The 27525-nt window shown below is 42.6% G+C and overlaps 1 protein-coding gene across 3 annotated transcripts in view; it reads left to right on the top strand.

Moving 5' to 3' along the window:
• Positions 1–415: 415 nt before the first annotated feature.
• Positions 416–27525, top strand: part of ubash3bb (ubiquitin associated and SH3 domain containing Bb) — a 40843-nt gene continuing 13733 nt past the window's right edge. For 2 of the 3 annotated variants that reach the window (XM_037085332.1, XM_037085339.1), the window contains exon 1: positions 416–701. In XM_037085332.1, the coding sequence (XP_036941227.1) occupies positions 574–701 (128 nt within the window). In that variant the 5' untranslated portion in view covers positions 416–573. Of the gene's footprint in view, positions 702–23760; positions 23793–27525 lie in introns of those variants that run through there. The other variant, XM_037085346.1, reaches the window with a different exon arrangement.

Raw genomic sequence — 27525 nt, forward strand, 5'->3', positions numbered from 1 at the left:
GAGTGTAGTGTGTAGTATTGTGTACTACAGTGTACGGTGAGTGTAGTGTGTAGTATTGTGTACTACAGTGTACGGTGAGTGTAGTGTGTAGTATTGTGTACTACAGTGTACTGTGAGTGTAGTGTGTAGTATTGTGTACTACAGTGTACTGTGAGTGTAGTGTGTAGTATTGTGTACTACAGTGTACTGTGAGTGTAGTGTGTAGTATTGTGTACTACAGTGTACTGTGAGTAGTGTGTAGTATTGTGTACTACAGTGTACTGTGAGTGTAGTGTGTAGTATTGTGTACTACAGTGTACTGTGAGTGTAGTGTGTAGTATTGTGTACTACAGTGTACTGTGAGTGTAGTGTGTAGTATCCAGCGAGCTGATCTCATTTGCTCCTTCCTCCGGTGGGCGGAGTAGCGGGGCTCTGCTCTGCTCTGCCTGGCCGCTCCGCGCTGCTCTCAGCTCCGCTCGGAGTCGTCGCTGTTACCTCTCCACTCATGCACAGTCAGCCGTAGCTCATGGACTAGCCGGAGGTCTGCTGGTGGACTGTATCGGGCTTGAAGCGGACAGGGTGACCCAGGGGAGCATGGCTGCCAAAGAGGACCTCTACAGTAAAATCCTCCCTCGGAGGCTCCGACAGAACCGTCCGGGTTCAGTGAAATGTGGCTCCAATCTGGACGTGCTGTTGTCCATGGGCTTCCCCAGACCAAGGGCGTAAGTAGCCTGACCTGAACGCCGTGTGTGTGTGTGGGGGTGTGGGGGGGGGCTGGAGCGTTACGTGCATGTCAGAGGTCGTCCGGGGACCTGGCGATGTCACAGCCGCTGCGTGAGCACCGAGGAGCGGTGGCGCTCGCTCGGGGCTCACCGGCAGGTTCGCGGAGAGGTCGACCGCAGCATCACTGCACTCCCGCTGCCTCCTCGCATCGTTCACCGCTGTGCGCAGCTAGCTGGTCCTGCCTGTATACAACCACACAACTGAAGAGGTGAACACAGTCAGATGAGTGATGGCAGCTGACACACATGAACACAGCAGATGGAAGTCTGGTTTAAGTGAAAAGATCACAAGCGAAGTGCTGAGCTGAGCGTCAAAGTGTAACACTTGCATCAAAACTGACAATTTTATGAATATATTTTATTCCCCAGTCTTTGTCTTAGTTTAAATTGTGACCGTCAGTGAGGATTGATATGTTACAGCTTCATTCTAAAATGCTGCCATGTTATTTGCTGGCTGTTGCAGTCAGTGTTAGTACACCAGAAGTACTGAAGTGATGTTTGAGCCATGCAGCCGAGGAGCTGTCACACGAGATCTATTGAGAGAAGTGGAGTCAGGAGTCATGACTGTGTGTGTTTGTGTCATACGGTTCACCCTGTGTCCTCCGCTGCTGCTCAATGGAGGGACTGTCTTTGACTTGGTCAGATCAGTGAGTTCACATCCGTCCTGTCGGCCACAGGCTCTCACTGTAAACACTGTAAATCAGCAGCACTCCACACACACAGCCGGCTGCCAGAGGCCAGGCGTCAACTGGTAGCATTTATCATTTTGGTGCTTTTTATTTATTTATTTATTTATTTGTATTTGAAGTGTGTGTGTGTGTGTTAGTTGACTCTAAAGTACACAAATGAAGAAGAAATTGCTAAATTACATCTTCCAAAGAGCAGCAGCCGTGCTGACACTGCCATCACTGCATCCTGGACACCCGGTGAGGTGTAGGACATGATCCCGTGGCGGGACCTGATGGTGGTCATGCAGCAGCTGGGACACTGGTGCTGACAGTGTCTGTTACAGACGGAGAACATGTGATTTCATGTTGTCAGCTAGCCTGCTCGTGTCAGCTGCATCGCCTGCGCGGTGGCTGTTTTAAAGGCCCCGTGTGATGCTCATGGTCTTGTTTGTGCTTTTATCCGAGGGGGGTTGACTAGAAGTATGTTTAAGAAAGTTAATGTTTTAAAAACACATTATTTTTCATGGCTGCAGCACCTCTGTCAGTGCTTTCGCCACTTAAATACACAGAAATCTAGTTTTCTGCAACATGGGACCTTTAAAGTTGTTTGGGGTCAGCAGAACGAGCCCAAACACAACCCCGACACGTTATCACCTTCTGAGGTTGATGTGGCGTCTCAGATGGATGAGCAGACAGTTGTCCTTACACACACACAGCAACAATAACATTTATTTGGAGTTGTGTTTCTCATCTCCGCCAGCTCCTGAGGGAAATATGCGACTCTGTAGCTGCTAAATGCTCCACTGTGCTCGCAGCGAGCAGATAAGTGTGTCTGCTGTTTGGTGCTGGGCGGGCAGTGCAGACTGCAGTGGGTTTATCACAGCCTCTCTCTGCCTGACTGATCCATTACTTTTGGTTCTTGGAAATGTGATCCAAATATGTGCTGCACGGGACCGCTTTACAATATGAGAACAGACTTTTAAGCCCAAACTATGTAATGCTGACACTGTTTCCTAATTGTCACAAACGTGACTTGTGCAGTTTCTTGTTACGTAACATTGAACATATACTGTGCACCAATATTTACATGTCTATGATAAGCTGGTATCAGCAGGCCGTTTTATCGGTCGGGCTCCGTATGCATTCCGTCCATGTGTTTTGTACTGCAACTCTCAGAGGTCATTTGTTTGCCAAATGCTATTCTCATCACTGTGACATCATCGATGGCATGATAATGGCATTATGGCACGGTGCCACTGACTACCAGAGCTGCTTTTTCTAATTCTAAATAACCTTTAAATGTGATAAAACAAAACAAAAAAACCATCACTTCCTGTGTACCAGAATGTTTTCCAGGGACTGACCTCTCTGACACCGGCCAACCAGAACTGCAGCTGCAAAAAGCTTTCACAGGACATCTTTAGTGGAATCAGTATTGTGTCATTTTTATTAGCTAAAGCAGATAAATCTATTTTTGTCCGTATCATTTGTAGTCCGGGGGAAAGTCTCACAGCACTTCCCTTTTTTTTTTTTTTTCAGTTCATACACTTAACCTTGGGAGTCTCTCCACCCCTTTCACCCAGACAGATGTCACACATCAAGAGTGTTTGTGTGTGTGTCAGAGGAAGTGTGCTGTGGTTTGCTGAATGGACACAGCAGATGATGACAGGCCCCCAGGCAGGCCAGCGCTGGCCTAGAACACACTCCCTCAGGGAAGTCACAACCTCTTTTATATCAGCCCATGACTGCTTGGCCTCGAGACAGCCACTTATTAACTCCCTTTCTCTGTCTGTCTGCCTGCCTGTCTCTCTCCCTCTTTTTTTTTCTGTCTAAGGAGGTTGACCCACTAAATTTCCTGACCAACTTCAGGTGTCCTGGTTCTGCTGTAAAAGGATTATCTCTGTGTGGAAAGATGAGATTTATCTGCTCTTGTAGTCGAGCCATTGTTTTGGTTTGGGGGCATCCCCACATTGCTCCCAGTGTTCACTCGAGAGAGGAGATGCCCTCTGGCTTTATATAATCGAGTTAAGTCATATCAGCACAGGATATCATTTATCACACAGCCGTAGCAGAATTATGAATTGCAGTTTTTGTTTAGAGATATTGAGCGTCGCTTTGTTGAAAAATATTGATTCAACAGGGCCGGGTGTTTAAGATGGATATTTATTGAGCAATGTGCGTGGCATCGAGCATGAAAGTCTACCATCATCTACCATCTTCATTTTACACTTACGCAACTAACATTTACCGCCAGTGGAAGAACGAGCATCATTGTCATGCATCATCAGTGAGTCATCAAGTTTATTTAGCGAACACAAGTTATCATTCTACTTAGGGCTTGCCAATTTATCAATATTATATCACTATCATGACATGAGACTTTATATGGAGTGATAAATATACAGTATATCTATATGTAGGTTTGGATATTTTGGATATCTTTATTTTGGGGTTTGACGTCAGTGTTGTCATTTCCTGGTTTTAAAGGCTGCATATATATACAGTTTTCAAATAACACCATGCCTGGGAAAGATCAGTTTATTACATTAATAATAATATGGCAATTTCTATCAAAGTAAATTGATTCTTATGTAACATTGTTTGATGCTAAAACACTAAATTGCAAACCCAGTGGACCCAGTTCCAGTTGAGGCTAGAAACCTTTGCTCATTTCTTGTTGTCTCTTTGTTTATTGTGATATGTGTGTGTGTGTGGATATAAATAAATAAATAAATAAATAAATAAATAAATAAATAAAAATATATATATATATATATATATATATATATATATATATATATATATATATATATATATATATATATATATATATTCTTCACTGTTAAGTCTAAAATTACAGAGCAGATTATATAACAAATGTATCTTTAATGTCAACTTTCAATTTGAGTCAAAATGTGTCTAAATTCAACGTCAGAGCTACGAAAAAAAAAAAAAGTCATTGAATCTGTTATCTTATGTCAAAGGACCACAGTGGAACTGTACACAGTACTGATAATAAAAAGATGCATCCTTTTAACAACTGACACTTCCATCATCTTGGATCCAGGAAATGGCTGTAGGTCTGCTGTCTATCGAAAGGTTAAATCAGTCTGAAAACAAAATCGATTGTGCACATTATTCATTTCCCCGGGGAGAAAAAGCTTTTAGAAAGTCACAAGGTGCATCTCCCCGACTTTGTAAATGACAGTCTTGTGCACGTCAGCTAACTCTTAATGCAGAGATCAATTAGACATGAAACAAGCAGAGTCATGCTTGTCTTCACTGGTCGGGCTGCTTTAACATCTCTGTTTGTTGGCACAGAGTAGCGAGAGTATCACTGGGTCAAAGACGTTATTGCCAACATCCCTCCCGTTGTATGGATGACGGTCTCACTTAGATATGCCTCGATAATATAACTTTAAATCACCTTCTCATTATCAATGATGACTTCACAAATGTGCATCTTATTTTCTACCAAAGTACAAACTGTCTGCACGTCAATCCCAAAACATATTGCAATTGTAGCCACCCCAAAGCTAATGTAAATTATCCTCAAATCAAGTCCTTGTGCCTTTACTTTGTCATCTTCATACGTAATTGTCTGTTCAACATATTAGCATTCAATTTACTTTGACTTCTTGTTGTGTTGTCATATTAAACCATTCACTATTTTTTGCTGATCTTCCTCTGAATGGAAGCTCTCAGTCCCGCTGTGTGTTCAGAGCTCTGTTAGCTGTCGGCTGGTTAGCTCGTTAGTCGTAAGCTATAAGCTCCGTCAGCTGTTCGCTTCCTCAGCCAAAATGAAGGTCTTAAAAAATAAATTGCACCAGTCAACAAAAAATAGTTGCGGTAATTCCATTCCATTTCATTTCCCAACTGATTGGACATAACCGTAAGTAGTGAATAAAAATATTCCCTTCTTTTTTATTATTGTTGTATTTTGTTTTGCTCTTCAGTTTTTATTACTACCTGACAGTGTTACTGACTGAGTGATGAATTTTGACTCTGGGGCTCCATGGTTGAATAGCATTGTTTTCAAGTGGAAAACTTAAGCCTGAAGTGTGGGACTTTGACATAAATGTTTGTCCATTACATTCAAGCCCTTCTAAGAAAGTTCATACAGTTGGCACTGCCCGCTCAGTCTCTCTGTACTTCATAGCATACCAGAGTTTTTAAATCTGTCTGTGGCAACTTTCCCACACTGGCGCACCATGACGCATGCCGAAGCCCACTGCATCATAATCACACTGACAGTGTTTATGTAATTAGCCTCACCACCAGTGATGGGGTGACTTGTTAATCCATTAGAATACTCAGTTTACTTTTTTGCTGCAACGAGTATTCAAGTAATTCAAGTAATCTGTTATTTAGTCAGTTTTTCAAAAGGTATCCGTTTCTGGAAAAAAGATTGTCCCTGAAGCCATATCACTGTTTCGGATTCTCCCCTGCTGCTCAGCAGGTGGCTGCGCTCATCCTTGAAATCTCATGATTATTATTCTTTAATTAGGCCCTACAACTGTTGTTTAAAAGGTGTATATGTGGTGTATGTAGGAATGTGTTTTGAAAAAAAAGCCCATGCACTTTCATCATATTTGTGCTTACGGTTCCTTTGTAAGCACTTATAGTTTACATGTTCATTAGTTTCAGGTTTAAATATCATATACTGTAAGAGCCCTTTGTTGTATTGTTTTATACTGTCTATCTCTGCCCAGTTCACTGTCAGATTGATCGCAAAATAAAGAGCTGGAAAGTGTTATATAGCAACTGTAAATCCTATTATTAGGACGCAGAGTTACTGATTGTGGGCAGTAAGGTTCATGTGCTAAATGTAAATGTTTAACTTGACAACAAATTCTTTATTTGACTAATCCCACATGTAGTCATTTTTTTAATTAATTAATTAATTAATTAATTATTTTTGACATTTTCAAAGGTTAAATGATCAGATCACTCTTCAGTTCCAGTTTTATATTCTTGGCCTGTGGTTTCTGATAGCTGGGATTATAAGCACTTTAAAAAACAGCCAGTCGGGTAAGTAAAAGCTTTACATTATCTCACCACTGAGTCTCCTGTCTGCTCTCATTGTACCCACGGCTGTCCTATTAGCACGATGGGATCAGTATCTTGAGATCTAAAGTTTTTAGCTTAATAATTAAAGCCAGCTCTGTGCTTTTGAAACTGTGTCATCTTTTCTTAAACCACCACTAGAGCAGACGCTCCCCAGAAGATGCTTCATAACACTTGACAAAGTGTGCCTGATAGCACTTTTAAAGCAGCTAAAATTGGACTGAATTCACGTTGCAGTGTTTTGGGCCTTGGTGTACCAGTTCAGTATTTACTGGCTACACAAAGTCTTAGAGACAGAGAGTCAGTCTTGAAGCCTGTGTCATTCTGTATATGAAAGAGGCCTTCTCTAAGGTCGGCAGAGAGCTTTTTTTCACTTTATGAAGTAAGATATGACTTCTTCTTCAAAATGGACGCCCACTCACTTCCTGTGTCGATAATGTTTTTGTTTTTTTTTTGCTGTTTTTTTTTTTTTTTCATCATAAAGTTGTAAACGGTCACACACTGAAAAGTGTAATGCACAACTTGTGTCTTCTGGAGCCCAGATGGACAGTCGAACAAACAATGTTACACCCAGCATATTTGCTCCTACAGAGCCATACTTCCACTCTTTCTCTCTGCTGATTTAGTGCTTTCTCTCCAGCAGCTGTCTACATAGGAAATGTATTTTCTGTGTAGCTCAGCTTAAGGGTCGCATATTTGCTGAAGGAAGAAAGGAAAGTGTCTATATACAGTATGTGGGCTCAAGTTTGCTACATCTGTGAGAGCGGCGTACCGTATGTCCCAGCAATGGGAAGTGCTGTGCAGTTGGTAGCGCTCATGAATTATTGAGTCGTTCCCTTGTTTTTTAGCCCAGTATCTTTGAAATGCAGATGAGTGCGAGCTCATTCTTCTTCCGCTCTTCCTTCACAAATTAGTCCCAGCTCTTTGGGACTAATTGAAGATGATTGTTAAGTCAAAACTGAAGTACCTGATTATTACATTTCACGTGTCATCGTTCTGCGTCTGCCTCGGCAGGGGAGTCTCTAACAAGGTCACATAAATGTCATTAGTCTCCTTCCTGAAACAGGAGAGGTGCATCACTGATACAGCGTCCGTCATTCACTGGTGCTCTTCCACTGCAGCTCAGCGATCATATCGTGGTTCATTTGAAGCTCTGTCCGGAAGCAGGCAAACAGACAGCACTATCAGATTATGGGGCCATTGTCTCCACTCAGATGTCTCAGTGTGGCTGTATGAAATTCAAGGTAGAGAAACTGCCCGCTGCAGGCAGTGTGCATTAGACATCACCCACAAACAAATGCTCTCCATAAGAAGAACCTGTGCTAATTATAGTTAAATTGAAAATATGTTTTGCCATCTTGAATTACAGGAAAATTATTCTATGCAGTATTTCAGTCTTCAAGCTCCACATTGACCCACAGTAGTCATCTTTTGATTTGCAGCTGATTTCACAGTCATTCATTGTTTGATTCCTGTGTGTCAGTGTCAGCGTGTGAAGCCTCAGGCACAGATGGAGAGATACTACAGGAGCAGCAGAAAAGGGACAAGTGTACTTGTTGGTTAGCATCCAGGTTTGAGCCATATGGATTTCTTTAAGGTTCACGCTACCAAGTCAGTATGTTTGGATTTGAAGCTGATAATTTCCGGTAAATTGTGCAACTTTTTGTGTCTTCAAATCGCATCACTTTAATGCCTCATACCCAGTATAAAAGTATGAAGTGATTTCTTATATTCCATTATTTGTAATTAATTGTGATCATGGCGGTTTCTATAATGTGACGTAAAAGGTAGAAAATCTCTTGAAACAACACTTAGATCAACACTCAGACACTCCAGCTAAGATGTTTTTTTAAGATGTGTTATTTAGATGTTGCGGCGGAGACATTTTGGTTTTGTTATGATGGGGGCACAACATCTGTGATTTTTTTCAAGTCCCACTTCTTCCGTTTCACCTCCCTCCGATCATTCTTGGGCCAGGAGCAGCCCTCACTACAAACTGGATCCGACTCTTCCTCTCCTCCTTCGGGTGATGTTGGGTGGCTGAAAGAAGCCGTCGTCACTGGTCATACAGAGCAAAGGTGGAGTTGTTCTTAGACATTTGACTTTTTAGACACCCTACGTGGTTCTTATGTAAACCTAGAGATTGATGCATTATGATGAACGTTTGGTGGTGCTGATTCTTCGGCCCGGTGCCGTTAAGCTGCTGCTGTTTTTATGTCCTTATTGAAGCGAAACCCATCAGTGGATGTGGGTTAGTGGTGAAGTCACATGCTTCACATACATAATGATTCATTTGCTTCGTCTGTTTGCATTTTAGGTTTCCACTCAGCTTTTTTTTCCTTTTTTTTTCCATACATAATTGAAGATGCATATACATTTTGTTTGGCTATAAAACAAAAAAAAACTCATATATGAAAAATACACGACACATATAATTATGAGGTATTTTAAGCTGCATGTTCTGAAATGGAATATGTTACCAGGATTAGGTTATGCAGGATTAGGTTATTGACCACAGTACATATTCATTGCACTAGCGTCGGTTATGCTGGTGATCAATGGCAGCGTGTATGTGTCGACCCTCTGTGAGCAGCTCCCAGGACAGCTGTCTGCCCACAGTTGCTGAGCCAGCAGCAGGTTTGCTGGAGGCCTGGAGGCTGCTCGGACTGACAGCTGTCCTCTGCAACACCACTCCTCCATCAGCCTCACACTGATACTTCGTCTCTTGCAGTAGCTCAGTGCTCACCAGCAATGATTAAAAGTCACAGCAAGCATAAAAAGTCATACCACAAAGAGATGTCTTAACATCACTGGCAGCCAGCTGATGGGTTTAAATTATATCGATGAAGAAATAAAAGTGAGAAAACGTTGGCAGGTAATGAGCCGATCATTGCTGAAGCTTTGAACGTTTACTCTGCACGACTGCAAGAAGTTATTTATTGAAAATCTATCCACTGAATGTCAGCAACACTATTCATATGCATGAACCATATCTCAGTGAAATCCCCCAGGACCTGGCTTGTAGAAGTCAACCTGGAACAGCTACTTATAGTCAGGCAGGAGTTAAAGATGCCAAAGGCAGATGAAACAAAGTTCAGCCGACAGCAAGATTAGCGTGTCGTGGTACATTATGTAGAAATTAATATTTTGTGCAATTTGGCACCCCCAGTACAGCTGTCCTAAACACAAACCCGGGGCTGCTGTAACAATTTGTCATACGTCACGTAACGTTACAGGCACCTACGGACAAAACTCAGCACAAACTAAACTTTGTTGTGTCTGGAAAAATGATTTCCTGAAGTAAACATGCACGCCCTGCGGCCCTGCGGTCCAATTCCCAACTCGCAGCTAGTTACAGGTTGGTTTCAAATAAAAATCACCTGGAGCTGAGGCACAGCAGCCGGAGGGAAAATCCAAAAGCTTTTTCTTCATAAAATATGATCTAGTTTCACCCAAGTCACTGCTAGCTGGTGCCGTGTGTGAGGTAGTGCTGTGAGGATCATTCGCACTAAGCCACAGTGCCATCAAAGTGATTCTGAAGCAGTTTTTTTCGGCTTTTTTTTTCAGCTACAGTCGTTTCATAATGCTGCTTTAATGACATAAGTTGTGAAATGGAAAACAATCTTTTTTCATGGGGAGCGCGTGGATGACTTCGATAACGATGCAAAAGTAAATGACCCAGGTTCTCCTTTAAGGTGGTATTTGTACCGTAGCCAGCCGCTGCAGCTGATGGTCTAGATCCAAGAAATTATAGCAAAACCAATATGCAGAGAAATAAATGGAAATAAATTTGTTACAGTGATCAAAAAGGCTGGTGAGCAGCATGTTGTGCATTACAAATAATGCCACTAATGTTAGGTACCGAGCGAGTGAAGTTGATTAACTCCAGCTGTTAGCGTGACGAAGGTTTCTTGTTCTAACTGTGAGAATCAAAGTTATCTCTGAAGCCAGACAGGCTGCAGTCTGCTCACCTCCCTTCACACAGTCATCCCACGATCTTGCTCTTTTACCTACTTGATGGTGCGTCACAAACTTATCTGGTCAGACGGAAGACCTGTGTGGTCTCCAGCTCATCTTTGCCTTGCGACATTGACAGTGTTTCAACACGATAAGTAAGAGGAAGTTGGCATTCATCGGACCAAGTTGCTTGAACAAGTAAAAGATCATAAAAACCCATGAATTGAATAAAGCTAGTATCTCTTTTTAACACTACGGAGGCTGTAGAGTGTTTCACTGTGGGCATGAGCTTTGAATTTCAACATAATGTGAAAGTCAAACCTGCTGGGATTTCCCCAAATCACAGAATACACCCTGACACCGAGTAAGTGATCCAGGGACTGATTATTATTCATGCAACCTCTGGTTTCCCTCCAGCTGATCGGTGACAAACAACACCACCTCCTCTTATGCGCAGCCTTCACATTTCAAAGGTCCTGAGACAATACCATCTACTGTGCTCAGTAATAACAAATCTCACAATGTCTCACACCAAGCATGAACGAAAACCTCATTCGTGTAAATGAGTCATTGACAATTTGTCTGATATAGGCTCGGGTGCCTTCTCTTCAGGCGTTCATTGTCTTATTTAACTTAAATACAGTTCAGAGAACACAAAGGCTAAACCAGTCACACTTTATATGAAGCCAGCAGGATCAGCTGTCCTTTTAAAGCTCATAGTTTTTTATTTGTTATCGCAGTAATAATGATCGCAGATGCAGCTTTCATTCTTGATAAACCCCGTGGAGTGTGCTCTTGGCTCACTGATTGATAGTTTGGTCTAAAATGTCAGAAGATTGTGAAGAATGTCGATCAGTGTTTCATCCTCGAATGTCTCGACTGGCCAAAACCTAAAGATACTCAGTGCACTGTCACAGAGGAGGAAAGAAACCAGATGATAATGATGAGATGATAAAGTGTCACACTTGAAAGGAGTTGTTAAAACAGGTGACATTTAGAGAGCTTTGAGCCAGCGGTCACAAACAAATGCAGAAAGTGACTTCCTGGAGCTTTTCTTAGTGTGACTGATGAGGTTATCCCGCCAGCACGCACTCAAGTTACCCATGAACATTTGACATTCACCCACTTCAGGTAAATAAATAACCACTACCAAACATTTGCTCTCTGTAAAAATAGACAGCAGTCACTGCTTTTGTGTACACGCACTTATCCCAGAAACAGACCTCCATAATCGACTGCAGATCCTTTTAGGCTTTATGTCCAAAAATCTGAGCTCGGCCTTTAGGACGGTAGGAAAAAAATGTGAGATACGGTGCTCAGAGTGAGCTCAGTCCGCACGGCTGCTGCATTTGACCTCCAAATGTCGAAGTTTAGAAGCTATTTATCGCTTGTTGCTACAGTTCACCTGAAAAATGAATATGAAAAGGCTCCGATATTTCTGCCAAGGACTCGTGAGTGGGACTATACAGGATATCACTTCTAATATGTCTGTCTACGCTCAACAGGAAGCCACTTGCGTCCAAGTGTCATAAGGACATGACATGATGATGTGTCACAGGTTTCTCCACCTGACATCCACTCATTTTTAGCCAGAGAACAGAAAACTGCAGCTCTCTGCAGCCGCAGTCCAGCTCTCTAAAACATCAGTGTGAGCCTTCAGACCATCATTATTCAGACCCTGCATCGTTGCCCCTGCTCCTGAACCAACTCTCTGTGCTCTCCAGCACTTTTTAAAAATGTATTTTGTCTTTCTCAGCTCACAGTGTGAGCTCAGATCCAGAAAAAGCATGCAGCGGCCTGGTGGGCACAGAGCTGCTTCTGACCTGTGAGGCAAAATGGGACTGCTGGGACTTTCCTTTCACGACACTGCTGAGTGTGGACAGTGAGACACTGGAAAAGAGACATTTGTCCTTTTCCCATGGTTCCTCTCTCTCTCTCTCTCTCTCTCTCTCTAAAACACACACACACACACACACACACAAACTAATCTGTGAACACAGTTGCTGTTTTTATTTTGGTTGTGTAAAGGAGGGCACTACGGGGTTGAAAGGATCAGGAACTTAAGTAGATTGGATGTGGCATTTAATCTCATGCCCAATTTGATGTGGACTGTCAGTGTGTGTGTGTGTGTGTGTGTGTGTGTGTGCGTGCGTGCATCTGTGTGTTCATTCACATCTTTCATTGGCTTTACACTAATGTGCACGGTACTTGTTCGCTGCTGTTTGCATGTGAGTGTGTTCATGTGTCAGGGGCTTTTACATACATGCGTGTGTTTGTGTGCGTGTGTTTCTGCGCGTGTGTGTGTGTGTTCGATGATGACTGAGCCATCTGTGCCTGCAGTACCTTTGCCAATGCAGCGACTGGAGCGGCTCCAGCAGCCAGCGTCCTCCAGCTCTTGCCGTCTCACATTCACTGCGCTGAGACACGACAGGAAGCTCCTCCATCTTGGACCGGCTTCCTGCTCAACTCTCCCTCCCACTGCGCTCCAGTAATCCTGCTGGATGATGGGATTGAAATGATTGGGGAGGAAAATAGATTTGATGAGACATTTAATTAAAGGCCTCATTGGATGGCGATATTGCCGGTGTTGGGGAGAGTTTCCGCAGAGGCAGACGGCAAAGGCGGAGTGTTCCTTAGTATTTGTGCAACGGATTTTCACATCTTGGTGAATCTCAGTGTGTTCTTCCTGCACCCTCTAAACTCTGTGGTGCTCAGCAGATAGCACTCGATATAAATCCAAACGCAGCCGAGCGAGCATCAGAGTGTGAAAAACAAGACTCTGCTCTTTCCTCAGGGTGACCAAGCTGATGTAGAGATAACACACAGCTCCTACGTGACTGCAGTTCAGTTCTGATCGTGCGTGACGTGTAATCTATAGCTGCATGTTAGGCCCATCGCTGTGCTGCTCGTGCTTCAGGACCAGGCCAGAGGCTTTTACACACAGCACAGTGACGAGCAGGACCATTAGACACAGCGATCACAGTGAGAAAGAAGGATCCCTTCCCATCAGTTATCCTCCAGTGTTCATATTGATCTTTTGAAATTCTACTTGTCTTTCAGGAATCAATACTGTGGGCTAAAGAGAGAGGCAATAAGACAGTGACTCCCCCTTTATACGTTTCTTCTCAGTTAAACAGAAGCATTAGAATAAACTGCATTTAATGACACCTATTATTATTGTCATTATAATTATTATTGTTATTATTATTATTATTATTATTATTATTGTTAACCTGGTTTTCACATCACCGTGATTTTCTCGCTCATTTGATTATTATTATTTCAACTATAGATAATCTTTTGTTGGGGCTTCACAGGTAACCAGACTGTTATTGAAATCACAATGTGGCCAAATGCAAAGACCCAAATCACAGGCGGCCGCAGTTTGTTGATAAAGGTGGTCATGCTAATTCAACTTATGGTGAATCATGTTGCAGTCATAGTATCTGAATTAAAAATCCCAGTGTGTGATTTTTGTACAATTTTGTGCAGATTTTTTTTGCTTATCTCAGTGCAGAACATTTGCTTTCACATAAACACATATGAGTGCATGGTTTCTAAGGCCTGAAGAGAAATACTGGCTACACTGCATCGTGATGGATATTTCTTCAGCGTGAAATCTTTTCATGTCAGCTAATGTAGCGTACCACTGAGTTTGGAACAGCATTTTATGTTATATTTTGTAATATTATTCAGAATCTGCAAAAAAACATCCCCAAATGACCTGTAGCAAAATTGGAAAAAGACAAAAATAAGGTTAGAATTATACTTGTTCTGAAAGTAGGATATCAGACTGTGTGCTGATAAGATGTGGTATATCTTCATCTCCTGCTGAAAAGAGAACCTTTTGAATATTTTGATCTTAAATAGATGAAAAACAATTAATGTTATTTTAAAATAGGGTCAAATTTGATTATATTAGAAAATGGAGCTTTAACTGTGAACTATTTATTGTTTTTTTTTAATTAAAAGCTTGGATCTGTATGAGGAAAATACCTTGTAGATAGATAATGTCTAGAAATAGACAGATACTATAGGTTGTACATTATTTATGAACTGAATCAGGCTGACACAATCCATCTGCAAGTTGTCAATATTTTAGTGAAGAAGATTTCATTTCTGTGCTTTTTAATGTAAAAGAATCCCTGTGGCTCCCATTAAGATAGTACGCTATGCATGCTGGTATTTATACATATACACATATATACATGGTTTATTGTTGAATGATTAAAATTGAATCATTCATTTGAGCATTCATAGCAGATGCACAACATATTTCTATATTTCCCTGTTAGTTCCAGACTTTTAGAGCGGAACAACACAACAAATGAAGATCTACCACCTTTGTGTTCATGTTTCAGAGGCTGGTATGTCATAATTATTTTAGGTCCCTGGACTGTTGAGACTGCAGCTTATCCTTGAAAAACGAGTCGTGTTGCATGACGGTGCGTGCCTTCAAACATATGTTCTACTCTGCTGTGACCTTAATGTCTTTCAGTTAGCACATTCAGCATGTTAGAGTTGTGCATGAGCTTCCGTGTGTTGCATGGGATAAGAACAATTGTGTTTAGAGCTCCAGTTAATAGGAGCTCTGTGCAATGGCTTGCTCTCCTACAGTGAGCTTATGAAAAGGTCAAGCTGCATCACTCACTTTTTCAATATGAACACCAAATGATAGACGGCGTAGACGTTATTTACACCCCTGACGTGCGGTCGAGCTCATGCACCCACTTCAGGGTGAAAGCTAACGCTTCGAGTTGAGCAGCTACAGTGACGATTTCAGCTTTAAAAGGGTCTTTAAAAGGGCGTCTTTTCAGATGAGTTTGTGATCTGGGGACTTCTGGTGACTTGGCTCACAGCAGACGAGCTGTGCAGAGACGTTTGATTTGTTTCTTGGGTGTTTTTTACATTTTAAAACAAGTCCCCAGCTACTCCAGTCCCTTAGTTTAACAGGTTATGACTAAAAGAGTATAATTTCTATCACCTTGCTGAATGATATTGCATGAAAGATGTGAAATATTTGAAGGTTTGTTTAAAAGCTTTACTCAACTACATTGCCGGCTTTAATTTGTATGATGAAGCAGCTGTAGGAGAATTTTTCTTTCGTTTTTTCTTTTATTCTTTCTGTAGCATCATAAATCGATTAAAAAAAAAAAAAACACAAAAAAAACAAGATCTGCCAGGAACTCTTTTGATAAGGTTTTAATAAGGTCCCTCCAGTAACCTCTCCCCTTGAGGCTCCCCTGATTCTTAACAAAGAGCCGGAGCTGGCAGAGACCAAACTAGAGCTAAAAAGAAAGTGAATATTGAAGTTTAATCAGGTGGAACGAAACACAACTTCAAATGAATATTATAATGTTCTTCCATGTCTGATGGAAATTCATTTTGTTTGCTGCATTATCAGCCATGACAACATGAGGAGTCTCATCTGCCTCTGAAAAAAGTGAAAAAGATGATTGAGCTTTAATCAAAGCCTGCCCGCACGCTGACCTGAGCTTGGTTTTGAATGTGACTGGTCTTACTGTAATCACAAAGTGCAGATTATATATTTGGACATGAGCCGGGGCACACATTGGCAGATATTTTAAAGCAGGAGACCTCAGAAGTGTGAGTGTTGTCGTCAGTGAGAAAAATGTCTGGTCGGTCGGTGCCAAGCTTTCAACAGTGCAATATCAATGAGATTTTTCTTCTCAAACAGTTAATCTGTGGATGAATGTGTGTGGGTAATTGGACTGGAATCAGCGAGTGAATCACTTGTCTGAACGCTCTCTGTGGGTTTGGGCGGCTGGAGTGTCTCTACTCTTCCTCCAGTAAAGACCAATTAGGATTAATGAGTTGGGAGGGCAAACAACTCAGAAACGAGTCGAGAAAAGATGCCTATTGTTTCCCCGAAGACGCCAGAGTTCAATTTCAGCGTGAGTAACAAACAGCCTGATCCTCCTCTTATTACTGAGCACATTAGAGTTTTAGCTCTACAAACATTTCCTGGAGGCAGCGCTGGCCCACGAGCACCGCTCACTCTCACCGCAGAGCCAGAGCTTCACTGTGATCGTGAAAACACAGCTGAATGTTAAACCGTGCAGTAAACACAACACTGAAGTGATTCTTACCTTTGTAAAGAGTCTCAGGTCAAAACTCTATGTTATTAAAGTCTTGCTGCCCCTGTAGAGAGCCAACAAGTGCTCTGTATTAAATAAAAAGATAATAATACATATATAATAACATTTATGAAGTGAGTCAAAGTGATGAGTTGTTGCTGGCAACAGTGTTTCTTCTTTATCTGCCCAACATAAAACAAATATTAGAGCAGTGAAAAAATTGCTTTCATTGTTTTCATATATTACAGGGTAAATTCACTGTACACCGATAATTCTTTGAACATGTTACAAATGCAGCTAACCGGCTAAATGTATTAGCCTAACTGTTGACGCTATAAAACATTGACATAATAAAACTGTAAAAGGAGCTGACTTTTTAAATTTAAAATTTGAAATACACATTTCTAAAATTAATTCCTATTCACTATAAAAAGTTTAATTTACGCTTTGGATCTCCATACTGTAAGTATGACAGCATATTATTTTTCATAGTAAACTGTCACATTCGTACATATATGTGTGTATATATGTGTGTATCTATACTATATGTGTGCTTATATATGTGTGTGTATACATATATACACACACGTGTGAATATACACACATATATAGGTTTATATGCAGATGTTGTATGAAAAGTGACATGTACCTCCCTGCACAGTAACTCTATCATCCATGCAGAAATGCACCATGATTTAATTTATAAGTTATGGTGTTAGTGTGACTGTCAACATCCCAGCCGATAAAATCTGTCAAGGAGGCAGAAGAAGATTCTGGATGAAAGCATATTTAAAGGTGCTGGCACAGTGTATAAGTCAACAGCAGCTTAAATCCACACATTTCTGTATGGGGACTTGGCCTGATCTGAAGTTACCAGAGTCTGAGCTGAAGAGTGGTGTGTGTGTGTGTGTGTTTATGTGTGTGTGTGTGTGTGTGTGTGTGTGTGTGTGGGTGGGCGCTTTTGTCTGACCGTTCTGTGGAACAATGTACAGTAACACAGGAAAAAGATTATCAGTGCTATTATTGTGAGGACGGAAGTTTGTATTCTTGTCCGTCCTCCACACATTACAATGCTGGCTCAGTCTCTGAGAACAAACACACGCTTCTGCCAATACAGCCAGAGCAGCTGAAGCTCCGGGGCAGCCATGAAAGAGCACCCGTTCACCACACCGGTACTGTCAGAGGTACCCTAACAGACCGCTGTCACACAGCGTCTCTGCTGGTTCTAACGCTGATAACATGAGATCCACAAGGACTAGATGCATCTGCATTTGTATTGTACAGTACACACAGTGGTTCAGTTATTATTCACAGTCTTACATTTACATTGTCACATAATTAGCACAGACCTATTTCTTTTTTAATTTGAACTCAGCTTTTTGGGTTCAGGTTAGGGTAAATAACATTAATAGATTCAGGTCACAGTAAGTTATTTTGGTGAAAGCTATGCTTCCTGATTTTTGCTGTAGCGCACACATTGCTCACTGTTTTCAGACTCGCTTGTGACCTGTGCAGAATTTAAAGCAAAAAGCCCCCCGGTGACATCAGGCTGACAGATGACCACAGCCCAGTTCTGATGGAGCGCACTGAAGTGACCTCATCTGAATTATGAAACATTAATAAAGTTATTACTTGCAACATATAAAACCTTTATAATGGCCGGCTCATTAGAAAAAGTGGTACCTTAAAGTGTTCATGGTGCAACCAGTTAAAATACTAGTTGTGATAGTGGTCCATCAGCAGTGGTCCTTTGTGTCCAGTGACTGGATCGACAGGGTGAGGTTGTGAATGAATTGTGTTCTTTTCTATCCCCATCACATACATATTGAATGACATTAAGACAATGCCGGGGTTGCCACAGTAACACAGCAGAAATCAACACAGCTGATTATTGGAAATGTCCAATCAGTTTACATAAATGTCCCCATGAAGATGTATGAGGGTGTTGAAGATTTGTCCCATTTCACAGGGGAGACTTAAAAAAAAAACACAAAATCATTATCATCGTTAGTTTGCAGGCTTTTCTCTGATCATAGGGGGTTTTTTGTCATGACTTGATCTGTTATACCGTTTCATGCCAGAAACAATACGAGAAGACAGAAATCTCCCCGTGATTAAACGACCCATGCAGCCTCGCGCTGTGGTGAGGGCGGATATGTGGAGAGTCACAGTATGAGATGTTTACTCCTCTTCCTCTGTGAGTCGGTGGAACACAGCGAGAGGAGCAGAATCCTGTGGGGTTACCTCTGGATACTGTGGCTCACCAAGCTCTTTCTCTTCACAGAGTTACATGTACTTTTCAACAGCGTGCGTGTGTGTGTGTGTGTGTGTGCGTGCATGTGTGTGTGTGTTTGTAAACAGGAAGTGTGAGGATGCATGCAGTCAGAGGACACAGAGCCATGGGATTTCCCACAGTGACAGAGCTGCTCAGCTGAACGAGGCTTCCCGTGAGGGGGTGGTGTGTGTGTGTGTGTGTGTGTGTGTGTGTGTGTGTGTGTGTGTGTGTGTGTGTGTTTGTGAGTGTGTGCGTGTGCATGTGTGCGTTGTTTCCTCTTACATGGGTGGGCCCATTTGTGGTCGGTGTGAATGCTGGACAGCTGATAAACAGCCTGAAACCAACAGACAGCAAAATATATTCACCAGTTTAATCTGAATCTGAGTGCGATCAGATGTTGTCATACGTACAGTCCAGGCTGAGGACATTCAGTTGATGTGATATATGTGTGATATGGGAATGCAAATAGTCAAACTGAGTCACATCCATCGAAGTTGAGCAGCCAGGCCGGCACTCGTGTTTCGGGGGGCAGTCCAGCAGTTGTCTGACAATGCGACGGACAGGCTCTGTTAGCCGCCGTCAGGACAACTGTCCCCAACAACTGGTCACCACTCTCTGTTTTTCCTCATTGAACATAGCGGTTAAACTGCTCCGAGTTAAAAGTGCGCAGCCTCCGCACCGACTGTCGAGGATCAGTTTTGTTTAAGCGTTAATATGCTCTGAACTGTTGCCTGCTCACAGCTGCAACATGAAGCAGAGGACAGACAAGTGAAGCCGGTTTCAGGTCTCACTGCTGCTGGAGCTGAGCGTCAGGCTGTGTCAGAAACATGTCTTATAGCAGGATGGAGGGACTCTGAACTAAATCAATACACAGGTTTAGTATTAATAACCCTTTCCAATGTAATGGCTTCTCATTGATAGCTGTATTGTTTCAGTGTGGAAAATGACTCATTCTAGATACAGGATGTCTCTGAAACTCTAACACTACTGTGATTTTCTAAGTTTTTTTTTTTTTTTTTTCAAATATGTGGGTCTTTATGACAGATGTGTGATTGACAGAGGGGTATTAAATATCAGTCAGAATGTATTTCTTATGGAACATTTTGTGGGTTACGAGTGTGAAAAGTGAATGATTAAAGATGTGGGTGCAAAGGTAACCCCCGGGTGCTCTGGGTTTCTCTACTCACTGAACGGTGAGTCATAGAGCTCCATGATGGTCTCAGTACCAAAACCGATGCAGAATGTCTGATGTGAGAGTGAAAAAAAAAACAATGGAAATGATTTTTCACATAGTAGAAGGTTAATCATTCAAGCTGTTAAAATGTACCAGAGTTTTATTACGTCAACACTTTAAACCAGGCCTGACCAAAGCTGACCTGCTGTAAGGTTCAGTTTGACTTTCCAAAAATAATAGCTTAAAAAGTGAGAGTTATAATTTTTTTGCTGCTTAATTTTTTTTAGTTTGCAAAGCTAGTGAGTCAGTTAGTGGAGCGTGGGACCCTCGTACCGCTGTGTGTGCTGTATAGTTTGAGTTTTGTCTCACCAGTTTTGATGTAAATGATTTGTAGAGGGGAACAAAAGAGGAGAAGCTTCTTGTTGAGTGTGAGAAGCGTTTGCAGCAGCAGCAAACACGTTTGAAATGATATATATGAAGAAGTAGCTCACCAATGTCAAGTTTCTTGACATGCAGTAGTTACTGTGTGTTACATGTTATCTGATCCATGCAATCTTTAAGTAAGTTGTTTGCTGACTAACACAGTTAGCAGAAAATAGCAACCAGGCTAACCAAAAGCCCATGGATGATATATTTTATGTCCCAGTGACTTCTGAATACATGTACTGAATACATGACCACTCTCAAAACAATTCAAAATTCAGACACTCCCATCAAAATACTAAATGTATTGCATTAAAGAGGAAAATTTTAAAAAAGTGATTTGTTCATTTCTTTGTGTTCTGCCAGTATTTTACCAACCTGTGTTATTTTCCAAAACAGTGTCAGGGGGAATGTTAATATTCTCATAGGGAGGAACTCTGTCGTTTCTGCAACCAGTGAACAATTCTTCCATTTATTGGCAACTATTTTGATAACTGATTCATTGTTTTCAGGAGTCTCTTCAGAAGAAGAAGAAGTACAGATTCTTTGATTTCAGCTTGTTGAATGTGAATACGTTCTGGTTTCTTTCCTCCTCTGTGACAGTAAAGTGAATATCTTGGGGTTGATGGGACATTGAGTAAACAGCACAGCTACTACAAGCTCCATATACAGCAGTCCTACATAGCAAACAAGCCTTATGTGTAATTATGTATGAACACTTGCTGAGTACATGGAGATGTGAAAACTGATAATATTGAGAAGGGTCTTTTTTTTCTGTAAACCTGCCAAAGCCAGGACACGTACACTGTCTAACCTCGGAGCCCACTTCCTGTGTCTTTCAGTGTAAAGCTGGTAGCCCTGTTCATGTGAATGTGTCTTGTTTATTCTGAAATCCCGCCGTGTGTCGGGCCGCGGCATAATCTACTTCGAGTTAAACATTAGCGCTGTGTGATGTACAGGCCCGAGCAGTGTTGTGTTGCGTGGGCGTGTTGCGCGCTGCCTTGTCTGTTTCTCTTCCTGTCTCTGTGAGGCGAGCAGTTAAAACAGGACTCTCTACGGTTGGAAAACTTGCTTTCACATGTCTGTGGGCGAGAGTGAGCAAGTGGTTTTCTCACAATAAAAGCCTTTAAGGTGATTGACTCTGCATGTGTTAATAAGGAACTATTGCATGTCACAGTATATATATGTGTGTGTGTGTGTGTATATATATATATATATATATATATATATATATATATATATATATATATATATATATATATATATGTAATATACATATATATATATATATATATATATATATATAAAATATATAAAACCGAGTTTGACTCGTTAGTAGATGCAGCGAGCTCGGGGGGCCACGTCTGCGATCTGAGGTTTGAAGAAAACCAGCGCAGCTCTCAACAGCCTGTATTTAGTTTGACTTTTTTTTTTTTTGCACTATTTTCTTTACTGATGAGGAAAAATCATCATCCAGGGACATTTCCCTACAAAGACCTTTTATTCGGCCAGCTCTCTACCCACACTGCTCCGTCTGCTCGCAGGTGGAGAGCCTCTGAGAGCTTTTGTTGGGACTGCACGGCAGTGAAACAGCTGTGCAGCAGTGGTTTTATCATGGGAACGCAGGGAGTGCTAACCACCGGAGTGGAGCTGATATTGGCCTTTTAATACCATTCTGATATCCGTAGCAGATATTATTTTCACTATCCATTCATCCGCCAGTTACTTTGTCGTTTAATTTGTAAGTGAAATTTGTAAGTAACTGTCCAAAAGAGACTGGTTTTGTGTATCAGACAGACAGCTTTCACTATCTTTGGCGGATGAATAACAGAAAAATGAATAAATATGTAGGTGATTGAATACACATCTATCATATCTAATGCATAACTAAGTATACAACATAAGTAACTCAGTATGTATCTGATATATCTCCAGACATGACTTAGTGACATTTGGGAGAAGACTTACCTTAGACCGTCACGTAAGAAAATCTCATTTAGAGAAAATACATGTCAACATCTAAACTGAATGAATGAAATGTAAAAAATGAAAGGAAAACTAGAGACTTTCTCTTTTGCATCTGCTGGAGCTGACTGAAGGCAGGCCAGCTCTGGGTTACAGTTGCAGTCTCTCCCTGTTAACAAGCTAAGCTAGGCTAATTTATCATCAGATAGAAACTGATAAATTTTCTCACCTGACTGGGTCTGACGACACATTACCATAACGGTCCTGTTCGGGAGGCTTTTTCCTGCTGACACACAATTACAAATTTTGCAAGCGTGTTGAAATTTAACATGAAGATGACTAAAAGACAGATTGAGACACAATTGGGCTGTCACTAGCATTAGCACGCTGTTAGCATGAAAGCTAGCTTCTTTTTTCCTTGGTGTGTCTCATGCCGGTCTGTCATTCCCTGCTCCATAATTTGTAGCTTCAGTTTATAGTAAACGCAGAGTTTTGGAAGCCGGATTTGACCTCTAACACAAAGTAGCGCTCAGCCAAACTGGTGGCTTTTCTAAATCATATTATTGAAATCTTCAAGTGTTCCCCTGGTGCTTTTTTCCAAGACCCAGTTTCTGTACAAACCAGAGTAAATTCACCAAAGTAATGATGGTTCTGAGGACATTTCTGTTGACAGCCGGATTTTCTGCCGTGAGCGACTCCTGCCGCATTAAGCTGAGGCCGAGCGCTCGGGGGGCGGAGCGCGAGGGCACAGTGGTGCTGTCGTCATGAGAGACGGAGCGAGTGGTGAGGAGCAGCAGCTCTGCTCCCAGCAGAACCAAACCCATCGCTCCCTGCTTTAATCAGCAAAACCTCAGGCCCGGGCTGCTCCACCACCAGCCTCTCTGAACACACTACCTTTGATTTTCTTCAAACTAAAAATCAGTCTGCTCCAGAAGAGGAGCGCTTGCAAGGGATCCTCCTTCGGTCCCCACGAGCCTCTAATCGACATGTTTGACTCAGCTCAGGACTCGCCTTATGAAACAGCTACCCACAGCTATGGAAACCCTGAGAGGCAACAGCACAAAAAGGAAATGTGAGTTGTCAAGGGAAATCCAAAAATATAGGTTCTGTCAGTTTTTTTTTTTTTTTTTTCTTTTTTGCTCTGGTTATTTTTAAGTCATGATTCAGGAACAGGTATTAAAAGAAAAAGAGTAACTTCACATCTAGGTACCCACTAACCCTGTGTGTCGAGGTAGAGCTGGTGAATCTCCTCCACAGCGCTGCAGGCAGGAGCAGAAATAACCCCATAAAGCAGCTACATGACGCCCCTGAACAGTTCTGTTTCTAAAGAAGGAAACTCCATCAGAATCAGCTCCATGACAATTCACCGATCATCTAAATCGCTTAGATGTTTTCAGCAAAACGGTGGGTATTTGGAAAATTAAATGTTTTTACGTTTCACCTTGTGAAGATGCTTTGCTTTTTCCCTGGTTAGGTTCAGTCTTTAAAACCACATGGTCCTCTCTCGCTGCAGCGGCCCCGGGTTCCAGTCTCTGCCCGGGGCCCTGTGCTGTGTGTCACCTCCCCCCCTCTCTCATCCTGTTTCCTGTTATCTCTCTGAAGCTGTACTATCAATAAAACCAAACAGAGGCCAACAAAAAACAAAACAAAACAAAACAATAAACGCGCACTGTGAACGTGGTGTGACACGTTTTGTTGAAGTGTAAACCTGTAACCTGTGTAAGCATCAGTAGACACACAGAGAACCACTAGATGTGACTTGAAGCACGCTTTGCGCCGCTGGTCCTCAGATGATTTGTTCATCGAGGCAAGCACGCGTCCCTGTGTGATGAAAGTAATGACTGGTTACGGCACGTTTAGCAGCAGTAAGTGGCACCGAACACTAACGCAAGTAGCTGCTCACAGTGTTGTGGAGGAGTTTTGGCTCCGTCCTCAGCATAAATACCCCTCAGCTCACTGACATGTGTTCGCTCTGAGCAGGAGTTGCTCGTACAAGCTCTGGATTTCTCTGTCACTTCCTGGAACTCTGTACACATTTTTTCGTATGGTAAATGCATTTGCCTGGACAACATTTTGGCATTGGCGTGGTGAGGCCTCGGAGCTTTAGGATTACCTTTTACTGACATTTTCAGTTTGGCAGGTGTCAGCAGATTGGCTGACTCGTGGGGGCTGATTCGACTCAACTTCCTGCACGGTAACAAACTAAACCACACTGGTGACTCGTGGACGTGGGAGGTTGGGGACTGGTCATAACTTTATCGTTGTGTGAATATTCTGTTGATGGATTTTGTAGTCATTACCCAATGCTGTAAAAAAAAAAAAAAAAAAAGAATGGTGTAATTATGCGTCTGTGGTGTCAGCAGCTCATTGCTTGGCCTGTCTCCATCTCGTCATCGACAAGAAACTGCACGCTCATCTAATCCAACTCGAGTCGACTTCTAGTGTTCCAGAGGGAGGACTAACCATCCACTGCACTCCATCAAACCGAGTCACGGCTGACTGTTTGATAACCCCTGGCTCCCGTTGCTACTGCTGTGGAGCTCACCAGGCACACGTACAGGACCACGTGATGATGATGCTGGTCTTAAACTCTGCGTCCTTTGATTTCAGACGGAGTCAGGCAAAAGCGGCGTCTCACTTCTTGTAACTGATTTCTTTTCTGATCCGATACCTGGTAGAAAACACACAGGCTGGTATCACTGATGCAGACGGCAGCCGTACTGTAGACAAAAGCGTAACACAACAGCATTCAGTAGTTTCAGGAATCCAGGGAAACTGAACCCTGTACAGATGCAAATCACTTTCCGTCACATATTAATCACTTCTCGTTGGCCGCATGTGAGCGGACTGTAACGTTACGTGAAAAACGCGACCTTCCCGTCTACCTCGGCTCTCTGTTGGACGATGTGCGCCACCGGGCTGTGGATTTCTTTGTGAATCCTCTGAAGTCGTGTGTGACAGCAGCGTTTTACATCCGTGCAGTATCTTTATCTGTTGAGCTGCACTTTTGTCATGACAAACAAGGAACCAAAAAAAAGTAGTCAGGTCCACTGTGGCTGACTAACAACCTCATGTCATAGTGTCAGATTGATTGATGCGTAGTGACGCTCTTTATCTACGTGGTGGAAAACGCTGCCGCTCAGGAACAAGACTGTCACCTTCGCGCAGAGCGGGCAACGTGAACAAACTAAAATGACATTTGAGTGAGTTTTTACAGTAAGCGATGCTCTGACTAACATGATGACACATCACATATCATATGTGTCACAGGACCCACTTCTCCTTTTCATTACTTCGTCATGGTTCTGAAGCTCTTCTCAATCACATATCAGCCTGTCGCTAATGCTGATTGTTAACCTGGTGTTCCTTTATTGTGTGTGTGTGTGTGTGGCTGGGGGTATGTGTGGGTGTGTGTTGAAGTGGTTTAGGGTCCTTCCTTCAGCCGCTGCCTCTCGCCCTCTCCCTTCTCTCTGACTCTCTCAGACACATAGTCAATGGTATGTAGGTCTCCACCTGTGGGACGCCATAATCTGACTCTGAGGACCGTCTCTGCTGTGGTCGCGACTGCTGCTGACTGAGCTCGCTGTGGTGAGGCTTCACAGAAAAGTGTGGGGCTGTCCTTCCTCGGTTTACATGATTTGCATCATGTGTGTGAACCAAGTGTTGCTTTGACCTTCCAAAACAAGTGTGGTGTGAAAAAAAGCGGGCTGGCCCACTGCTGACGTGACACATGCGATCATATTCAAGCGAGTGACGGGAGCCGGCTCTGTCAGATCTGCAGGCTGATTCACTGTGGAAGGGTCGAGTGTCTCATGAAGGCCTCCAGCCTAACGATGAATAATCTCAGGGCAAAAAGGCTGAATCCACGACATGCTCGCCTCTTCTAACTTCCTTGTATTTTGTTTTTACTTACTGGTCTTCTATATTTAATTTAGATCTGTAATGTAACAATTTCGCCTGATCGGGAGTTAGGTACTTGTCAAACACTTCTTTTGGACGGCGCAGTTTTATGTCCCTTCAACACACAATGTATGGATAACAACATGAATTGTGTATTCATTTAATTTTTTACAGTGTTGCTCTTAGAGTCAAAACATATGCGGACAGGACTGAATCCTGCCGTGTGAACACCGAAGACCCCCTTGACAAATCTAATCTCGTCACCATCTGCTGAGCTGCTAAACGGTGTTGATCAGCTAGTTGCTACATGTGTCGGTCTGCTGTTTGGTGCCGGGCAGGAAACTTGTATTTTATCAGAGCTAGTTAGCAGTGTTAGCGTGTTGCTGCTCACTGGCACACAAGATGAAACAACACCGGCCTTCAGTCCAAGCCGCACACCTTCAAAGAGCTGTAATAATCTAACCTCAGCACACGGCCAGCATGCAGCTGCCAGTGCACGCACGCAGACACACACCTGCACATCCCACAGCAGCAACATGTGGCGGCGTGCTGAAACTGCTTGCTCCCCAGAGATGAAAAGCACATTAGCATGCAGGAGCTCTTATCTTCTGAGTGCGAGTTAATTAGATCCTTATATGAATCATCTGATCTGCAGATCTGCACAGCCTCCAGGTGCTGCCGAGGTAAGGACGGAGGCAGCGAGCAGATAAATCTCTCGTCTCTCTGGCCTTGTCGGTTTTGGGAAATCGGGTTTTCAGCATCTCCATTTAAAGAGTAAGAGTATTTAAAGAGGCTCTCAGGAGCCTCTCAGCCAGAGAGAGCAGACAGTGGACATGTGGCCGAGAGAAGAAAATCCTCCCGAGCACAGTGGGGAGGAGAAATTATACACTTAAGACGGTGAACACGTCTTTCACCAGTAACTGTGAGTCCGTAGGTGTGGTTAAAGAGGAGTCATCAGATTCCTTCTCGTGAGAGGAATCAATGCTAATGTCTGCTGCCTACACAGGCCACGTATCATCCTCCACGCCGCTCTGGGAAGCTACAAGGAACTGACGCTTCCCCCTGTCTTGTGATCCATTTTGCTCTGCTCAGAGTCAGCGACTCTGCTCGACTCACATTTGCCTTTCCCAGTTCTTGGTAGTGATGTACAATTATGACCACATGTACATTTTCAATTACTCATGGATACACTGTGAACTCACAGATCAAAGAGTGGGAAAGAGAGATGAAAAATATC

This window comes from Acanthopagrus latus, chromosome 2, assembly GCF_904848185.1.
Source record: "Acanthopagrus latus isolate v.2019 chromosome 2, fAcaLat1.1, whole genome shotgun sequence".
Taxonomy (NCBI): Eukaryota; Metazoa; Chordata; class Actinopteri; order Spariformes; family Sparidae; genus Acanthopagrus; species Acanthopagrus latus.